Source organism: Emys orbicularis, chromosome 12 (assembly GCF_028017835.1).
Source record: "Emys orbicularis isolate rEmyOrb1 chromosome 12, rEmyOrb1.hap1, whole genome shotgun sequence".
NCBI classification, from domain to species: domain Eukaryota; kingdom Metazoa; phylum Chordata; order Testudines; family Emydidae; genus Emys; species Emys orbicularis.
In genome coordinates, this window is record NC_088694.1 from 53,708,839 (window position 1) to 53,718,715 (window position 9,877).

At 43.6% G+C, this 9,877-nt stretch overlaps 1 protein-coding gene across 1 annotated transcript; it reads left to right on the plus strand.

Annotated features, from left to right (window-relative positions):
* The first annotated feature begins 7,244 nt into the window (after positions 1 to 7,244).
* LOC135886893 (olfactory receptor 6E1-like) lies at positions 7,245 to 8,189 on the plus strand. The gene is given in 1 exon segment (XM_065414670.1): positions 7,245 to 8,189. A coding segment is annotated over 1 exon segment (945 nt).
* Positions 8,190 to 9,877: the final 1,688 nt, after the last annotated feature.

The window sequence follows — 9,877 nt, forward strand, 5'->3', positions numbered from 1 at the left end:
TTGGGAGCCAGAGACTGGAATGCAATAAGGGGGCTGTGTGAGTTCTTTTTTCAGCTTCTCGATAATCAGTGGGGGGGGATCATAAGCAGAGTTTGGGACTGGCTGGGGAGTTTAACTTCAGTGCTACCCACCAGTCTTTGGGACTATCTGCTCTCCTTTTGCGGCCTGCCCTGATTGTGGCATTTTCTGTGAGGGCTGCCCTAGGCATACCCCAGGTAACACATACAATATGTTGAGAACATGGGATTTTGTTTGCAATGGAGAAAGAACAGGTAAAATTATCTGCAAGGGAACAGGATAAAACAATATAATCTTGCCCGGCCTGGCAAAATAAAGTGAAATTCAGCCATGTGCAGAGGGCCAGATCAAGGCCTAGACACCACTAATGTCCCACATAAGTGCTCAAATAGTGGCACATAGGCCTTATGCTAGGCCTCTGCATGAGGGTGAATTTGATGCGTCATGGATAAAGATCTCAGTTCAGGCCACAGGGTCAGCCTCTCCGTTATGCCTTGTCTACTCTAGACCTCCCACTGTTGCAGCCCATAGGTGCATCTCCACCAGTGAGGGTATTAGTGCAGCCTGGACTCGGGTGGTCCCTGATGTTTTTACTGCAGTGTCTTCTAGACCTGCTCTGAGGTGTTCTCTTCCCTGTCAAAACAGGTGTTTTTACAGTCAGCACTAGCCTCAGCTGGCCTTTACGTACCTCACTTAGCAACACTGCAGTGCTTCATCTACATCAGAGTTTTACAGCACAATGGCAAAACAGGCAGGGGCCACATGAAGTCCCACTCCTGGGCACCTAAGTGTAAGTGACATCTTCACCCTCATTTCAAGGTCACATGGCAGTCTGCGAAAAACTGTGTGGTCCCCGAGAGCAAGAGAAAAATGATCCCTCCATCATTAAAAAGCAGTTACTTCAAAATGTCATGAAATAAGGTATTAAATTAAGATTAACAAGACCAAATTTGTCACAAGTTTATTGGATTCCTTCTTGTTTAACCAGACGCAGAATTGAGACTATTCTTGAATGTATAGATTGCATTAACAGAAAAAAGTTACCAAAAGAAAAATAAAGCAAGGCAGCTGACAATAGCGAGGTTAACGCTCTATATTTAACATGAACTATTTCAAGTTTTTATTAGGTACTGATAATCAAACCTTGTTCATTCATTCGTATATCCCAAAGTGGTGGTATTAGCAAAATGATCTTTGTTGGTGAGAAGAGAATTAACTACCAATACTAAAATGACGACTCTTTTAATACAGGGCATTGTTCAATAACCACCTGGCTGAAGTGTTTTCTACGATTATTACACTTTAGGGATTCCTTTAGCCCTATTGAGCTCTTGAAAGTTCTCTGTGGCCTGCAGAGATGCTAAACACTTGAAGGTCCCCAGAACCACTATTAATCTGTAAATGAAAAACCACCTGTGGGCAGGGGCAGAAAGTGATCAATGAACTGCGTTGTTGCTTTTTTGGGCAGGCAAGTGGGGATTCTCCATTCCAAAACCTGGTGCAAAGCCTGGGGGTGAAACCGTTTCTTGGTTGTGAGGGAATATAAACCCTAATCTCAGTTGGCCAGGTGAATTTTTGTGGACTCAAATGGATGGAAATCCACCCAACTTCATTGTGCAGCAAACTCCCTAGTGAATTAGTACTTTTTCTCTATGACTAAATACACCACATGGAGAGAGGCGAAAGAGGAAATCGACGTACACCTCATGGCGAGAGGAGAAGGGGGAAATCAAACATTGATCAGAATTCATCATGCTGGGATTCGGGAATCCCCATGAACTGCCATATTCTTTTCTTCCTGCTCTTTCTAGTGACCTCGGTAGTCACCAGGATGGCAAACATGCTCATTGCTGTACTGGCTGTGGCTGATCATCCCCTTCACACCCCATGTACATCTTCCTGGGGAACTTGTCCTGCTTGGAGACCTGCTACCCCTCCACCCTCCTGCCCAGTCTCCCGGCGGGGGACAGAACCATTTGTTAGCCAAGGCATCCTACAGTTTTCCTGCTTTGATCTGTGAGTGACCCCTCAGTGTTACCTGCTAGCTGTGATGTCTGATGATCGCTACTTACCGGGATGGAAACCCCTGCACTACGTCACCCGTATGTATCCAGCTAGCAGCCAGATCTTGGATAAGGTCCTCATAGTTATTACCATATTAATTAATTAATATATTTTGTGCCACAATTAGCCTTCTGTGGCCCTAATGAAATTGATCATTTTTTGTCATCTTACCCCAGTGATTAAACTCTCCTGCAGCAACACCAGTTTGGTTACCCCAGTGACCTGTATATTCACCTCCAGAGACAGTGCTCCCCCATTTCTGCTGACCCTGACATCTTATGTTTATATCATCTCCACCATCCTGAGAAAACCTTTCCACCAGCGGGAGAAAAAAGGCCTTTTCCACCTGCTTCTCCCACCTTATCGTGGTTATTATTTTCTATTGGACCCTAATGACTGTCTATATGTTACCAAACACCAGCGCCACGAGAGCCCCAAACAAAGTGTATTTTGCCCTTTACATTGTCTTGACACCCCTGATCAATCCCCTGATCTGCAGCCTGAGAAACAAAGAGGTTAAGGAGGCCCTTAAGGAGACCTCTACAGAAATGGAGGGTGTACAGCGGGATTGATCGATATGGAATAAATCAATTCACTGGTCAGAAAGGACCTATCTAGGTGGCCCAAGTTCTTGTCTGTCAAAGCATCCTGCATCCTGCATTATAGCGAAAAGATCCTCATAATTCTTTTAGCGTTGTATCTCCCATCCCGTTGTATTTATTTAGGTAACTAAAAGCAGATCCTCAGCTGGTGTAAATTGCCATCGCTGTCTCAATTTTTATTTCCAATGTTATTTCAGTCTCTCTAACCCTGGCAGCCAGTGGTTCTCCTATTGCAATGAGAACTAGGAAGACTGGAGAAAGCCAGCCGCCGTGGTGTGAATGAGTGAGCCTTTATTTAAACCTTCTTTTTATTGTTTTGATAGGAAATATAAACACATAAGGAAATGAAACATCTGTAACTACACGCCTGAGATGGAAATAGCAGATAAATAACAAAATTCAAGGTTCATTATTAGGAAAAACTGGAAAAACCAGCCAACCAAACAAACAAAAAACCTGAACTACCGAGGTCATGAAGGACATCAAGTACTAAAGTTGCCTTCACATCACTGAGGTGGCATCTCATGATTCTTTCGCTCTCAGACTGGGCCCCTACAGGTCCCTGTGTATCGACAGGGTTTACTCAGAAGGACCAACTGGATTTGGCTGCCCACCAGACATCCCTTCAGGAGCTCTGACATGAACCCAGTGGCAGAAATCAGCCTTTTCAAAACCAAGTGTGATTTGCTCTCAACAGCTGGATGGAGCACTCATTAATTGCCCTGCTCTGTACATTCTCTCTGAAATGCCGGGCACTGGCCAATGCAAGAAGACAAGATACTGGGCTAGATGGACCATTGGTCTGCCCAGTATGGCTGTTCTTATGTTCATATAGGAATCAAAGCATGAGAAAGAGAAAGAACTTGTGTGCATATTTGCCCTATCTAAAGCTTAGGTAGACTCAGCTTATCCAGATATCCCCTCTTCTAGTACTGGGGCATAGTCTGCTTCCCCTTTGTCCCTGCACCTCCCTCTCCCTGTCTTCAAAGGCAGATCCTCCAACCCCCTGCACATTCCTTTCTCTCCAAACACCATGGAATGCTAGTTCTGTGACAACCGTTCTATCTCCCAAAGAACCTCTGACTGATGGTGAACTACATGTGCAGCTGGGCCAGAGAGGAATTGGAAATAAATTAAGATAAAGAATGGATTGATTCGTCCTCACACAACAGTGACACACACTTGGGATCTCCGCCGATTTGCCAGCTGGGTTGTCTCCTGGGAGCCTACTAATGACCAATGGGAATAATGCTGGTGATCCCAAATGTTATATATTCCTAGTGAGTGAAGCAGGAACTGTTTGCTAGCATAGAGGAACCCTGCATTGTCTTCAACTGCAATGACACCGAGGGATCGAGAGAGCCTCCTGGCTAAAGCAAGATGAATGGTGCAGCTCTTGGTGGTTAGCAGTTGGTTTTCAACCTTTTTTCATTTGCAGACTCCTAAAGATTTTGCATGCAGGTGTGGACCACTTTATATCTAAGATTTCCAGTCTGAAGATCCCCAGGGGTCTGCAGTCCACAAGTTGAAAACCACTGCTGTGTAGGTTTATAAGAGGCAGCACCTGATGTGTCTCCAGGTCATACGCGTCTGCAGAGTTGAAGAATCAGGTTTGTAGTGTCTTTGGAGACAGCACACAATTAATTGTTACCAAGGAAACCTTGTCAGAGGAGATTGTCCTAGCCTGGGGATACTTCATTTGCCTGAGATTTTGTGACATCCCCCCCCCCCCCCACACACACACACACACGAAGAAGATACCACAATCCCCAAAGTATGAAGGAATTCTGTCCCAGAACCATCCGTCCATCAACCCCCTGAATGGTGAGTATGTGTGTCTATGCCTCACATTCATGTATCTACATGTATTTAATGTTCTAGGAGGAAGGACACATCCTCCTGCTCATGTTGTCTGAACCAGTGCAAAGAAAATACTCCATGATAAAAAAGACAGCAGAGCTTCTGAAGAGAATGGTCATTTCCTGAACAAACCTAACTGGATTAAGTTTAAGTATCTTTGGGGTCCAGTGTATTAAGAATGCAAAGTTTATCTGTGACTGAGGGATTGTGAATACCGTCTCTCATGGGGCTCCCTGGCTGGCATGACCCTGGGGAAGTGTTATGAGCATAAAAGGACTATTTTAAACAATGTGCTGGACAAACAGAGTAAAGTAGGGTTCCTAGGAAATATCTTGGGGGGAGATGAATGCAAATTACCAGTTATGCAAAGACGTGCCCTTTTGAAACATCGCCCTGGGAGGGGAATGCTGGCTGGCTGATTACCGCTTCTTAGCATGCGTGCAGGGTCTTTTATTGGTTTAATGTTTTCTCTGTAATGTTAATGTTTTAATGTTTTCACTTTAAGAATAAATGTGCTTGCTTAGACAGGACTAGGTGATAGCTTACACCTATGGATGGCTACACTGTTGATAGGCTCTGAGGAGAAGACAAAGCCGACCTGCTGAGGCAGTCTGACTTGCTGGGGAATTCACAGTGTCTGCAGGGCACTATGCAGCCTGGAAAAAACCCAGACAGGAAGGTGAGAGTCATGGGTCTCTGCCCAAGAAAAGTGACAGCTGAAAAGCTGGGAGCCTAGAGTGGGAATACAGGTGCAGTTTCCCTGAACTGTGACAAGCCCAAGTTTAGGGACTGATAGACCTCGGGTGACCAGATAGCAAGTGTGAAAAATCAGAACAGGGAGTGGGGGTGATAGGAGCCTATATAAGACAAAGCCCTGAATATCGGGATTGTCCCTAGATAGAACACACAGGTGGCCAAAACCCTGGTCCTGCAATAAATGAGTCAATGAAGTTGGCTTATCCCCTGAAGCAATAGGATTTATAGTCCTTTCAAACTGGTTGAAAACATCCTCTCCGATGGACGTGCATGGGGTGTTCTTATTCATGTAAATATTGAAGCCTTTTATTAAGCCTGTTAAACTAAACTCTGAGCCTCAATGACATCTTGCGTCAGTGAGTTCCACAGGCTAATTGTTATTATTCTGACATATTAATTGTATTGAGGTAGCACCTATGAGCCCCAGTCATGGAACAGGATCCAATTGGGCTGTATAAACACAGAACAAAAACAGGGTCCTCCTCCCAAACAGCTCACAGTACAAAATGGGAAATGACAGCCTAGGAAGGAGTACTGCGGAAAGGGATCTGGGGGTCATTTCTGGATCAAAAGCTAAATATAAGTCAGCAGTGTAACAATGTTGCAAAAAAAGCAAACATTATTCTGGGATGTATTAGCAGGAATGTTGTAAGCAAGAAATGAGAAGTAATTCTTCCGCTCTACTCCGCGCTGATTAAGCCTCAACTGAAGTATTATGTCCTGTTCTGGGTGCCACATTTCAGGAAAGTTGTGGACAAATTGGAGAAAGTCCAGAGAAGAGCAGCAAAAATTATTAAAGGTCTAGAAAACATAACCTATGAGGGAAGACTGAAAAAACTGAATTGGTTTAGTCTGGAGAAGAGAAGACTGAGAGGGGACATAATAACTGTTTTCAAGTACATAAAAGGTTGTTACAAGGAGGAGGGAGAAAATTTGTTCTTCTTAACCTCTGAGGGATAGGACAAGAAGCAATGGGCTTAAATTGCAGCAAGGGCGGTTTAGGTTGGACATTAGGAAAAGTTTCCTAATTGTCAGGGTGGTTAAGCACTTGAATAAATTGCCCAGGGAGGTTGTGGAATCTTCATCATTGGAGATTTTTAAGAGCAGGTTAGACAAACACCTGTCAGGGATGTTCTAGATAATACGTATCCTGCCATGAGGGCAGGAAACTGGACTAGATGATCTTTCGAGGTCCCTGCCAGTCCTACAATTCTATAAGACAAGAGACTGACAAACAGATACAGCCAGACAGGGGAGCACAAGGAAACAATGAGGCAACATTGGGCAGCATGATGGGCAGCAATCTCTCCACCTTTTTGAGCTCTGCATTAAAAAAAAAAACAATTCTTGTTATGAATTTATTTCTTGGTTTGAAAATCATCAAGGTTAGGGTGCCTAGCTCCTTTAGGCTCCTTCGAAAATGTTGCCCATATATTACCTCAGATGCTGATCCCCCAATCTGACATCAGCCTGCTGGTAACTCCATATATATGTATTTCAAAAGGACAGTGTCTGCCCTGAGAAACTTAAAAACTGAACAGATTTTCTACTTGTCCCATTCCATTATGAGAAAAGAGATATAACTATAGATATATATTCTCTATCGATTGAAGCTCAGTTTCTCCATTATTATAATTAAGATCAGTTCCATTCGTTTTATTATTACAGAAGAACCTAGAGGCTAGAGAGTCTGTGCTAGGATCTTCCCCAAGGAGTTTAACATTTTTCCGGAGTCTGATTTCCAGTGACAATTCCCGAACAAGGCCCAGGACTCATACTGGACATTGGAGACTCGCTCAGAGACACAAGGGCCGAGAGAAGCCCCTAGAGATGCAGATGGAAGGCAGGTTTGGGGAATGAGGTCTTGGGGATGTAGGCTCGTGACTGCTCCCTCTTCCATATTGTGCTATTCACTGTTCTTTAACTGCTTTTGTATGTCGAAAGATGGAGAACCGAACTGTGGTGATGGAGTTCATCCTCTTGGGTTTCACCAATGACCACCGCCTACAGCTCCTGATTTGTCTGGTGCTCCTAGTTGCTTATCTCTTTACCATCGCAGGCAACATTCTTAACATCACTATCACCCTGGTGGACCGGCGACTCCAAACCCCGATGTAATACTTCCTCCGGAACTTCTCCCTCCTGGAAATCAGCTTCACCTCTGTTATCATCCCAAAAGCATTGGCCAACATGGCATTAGGTGGTCAAACCATTTCTTTAATTGGGTGTTTTGCTCAATCCATTCTCTATTTTATCCTGGGTACCACCGAGTTCCTTCTGTTAGCAGTCATGTCCTTTGATAGATATGTGGCCATCTGCAACCGTCTACAATACACAGCCATCATGAGCAGTCAAGTCTGCACTCTCTTGGCGTTGGGCTCCTGGATTGGAGGCATATTGTTTATTATTGCTCCGATGATTTTACTGTTCCAGTTGCCTTTCTGTGGCCCGAATGTGATTAACCATTTCTTCTGTGATAGCACACCATTGATTAAGCTTGCCTGTGCAGACACATGGCTCATAGAGTACATGGGCTTCATCACAGCTCTGCTTTCAGTGCTGGGCACTCTAGTGATCACCCTTGTGTCCTACATCAAGATCATCTCCACTGTGATGCACGTCCCATCTGCCCAGGGGAGACAGAAAGCTTTCTCCACCTGCACCTCTCACATCACTGTGGTCTCCATCACCTACGGGAGTTGCATCTTCATGTACGTCAAACCTATGTGGAGTGGCAGGCTGGACTTCAGCAAGGCTGTGGCTGTTCTCAACACGGTGGTGTCCCCTCTGCTCAACCCCTTCATATACAGCCTGAGGAACAGGCAAGTTCAGGAGGCAGTGAGGAAGGCTGTTGGCAGTGCAGTGTTTTGTAAAGACCCCAATATTTAATAGTGGGTGGACGGTGAAAGCCTGGAGATTGGAGAGAGAACTATATTAAAGAGCAAATAATTCCTATCTAATCTATCAACCCATCCATCACCACAGACACCTATCAATCTATCAATCTATCCATCCCCATAGACACCCACCGATCTATCCATCCATCCCCATAGATACCATCTATCTATCTATCTATCTATCTATCTATCTATCTATCTATCTATCTATCTATCTATCTATCTATCTATCTATCTATCTATCTATCCTGAATTCTTCAGTGCTTGAAAGAGCAGAGATTTACCCATACCCTCAGTACACCTGAAGGTATGGATAATATGAGGTTTTCTATTTTATGGGTAATAATTATATTATATGGGTAATATGAGGCATTTCATATTTTAGACTCTTATTTTCAAATGACTCTAAGGGAGAGTGTTTCCCAGATGCTGTTGAAATTGAATGGGAGTTGGGTACCTAGTTTCCACGGGTTCCTTTGAAAATCCCAACCCCATTCCTGGTATTTTATGATGGTGCTGAGCAGCAGAACAAAAATTCTTAATATAGAAGCCATTGCCTTCTGGAGTTCCTGGATCAGTTCTTTGCTTTACTCTCTCTGCCTCACCTTTAACAAGCCTGTGATGTTTCACTCCATATGTTTTATGGAAATATGCTTAGGAGTGTGAATATGATGTAACTGGAATATGCTTTATGCAAAAGGTTTCTTGTAAGGTATCATAACAAAGGTTATAACCTACAGAATATATTCCTCCTATTTGTATACATGTATCATTCTTGTATCTGAAGCTAGAAATATGAAGTATAACTCTGAGGTCCTATTGTAATTATGCAAAGTGTGGGCCATTAATGGTGGTTTAGAATCTCGATGGCTCCAATTCACTAGGACAATTGGTTGTATATGGTTTATTTATCTGCAAATCTTCCAGTGTATGTGTGGGCCAACCCAGGAAGAATGGAAAATAAGGGACTTACAGTGATATGTGACCATATCATATGATACTGGAATCCATCTTAATCCTTGTACTTTTCCACTGATGAAGCGGTGGTGGGGACAAGCACAGACAAAAGATTCCCGCCTTGTGCCAAAGCTATAAAAGGGGGTGGAGGAGGACAAAGGAGGCTTCCAGTCATGAGAAAACCCCTGCTTACCACCTGAGATGTCTGCTGGATCTAACAAAGACCCAAACTAGGAAGGAGTCTAGTCTGTGAAAGAAGCTTATTGGAACATATTTGAGGGTGAGATATTACCTGTAATCAGTTTCTTAACGTATTAGGCTTAGACTTTATTTTTGTTTTATTTTGCTTTGTAACTTACTTTGTTCTGTCTGTTATTACTTGAAACCACTTAAATCACTTTTGTTTATTAATAAACCCAGAGTAAGTGATTAATACCTCGGGGAGCAAACAGCTGTGCATCTCTCTATCAGTGATATAGATGGTGAAAAAATTATGAATTTACCCTGTATAAGCTTTATATAGAGTAAAATGGATTTATTTGGGGTTTGGATCCCATTCAGAGCTAGGTGTCTGGGTGCTGGAGACAGGTAACCTGCTGAGCTGGTTTTAGTTAAATTCTGGGTCTGTGTTGCAGCAGGCTAGCATCTCTGGCTCAACAAGGCAGGGTTCTGGAGTCCCAAGCTGGTAGGGAAAATGGACTCAGAGGTAATTTCAGCACATCA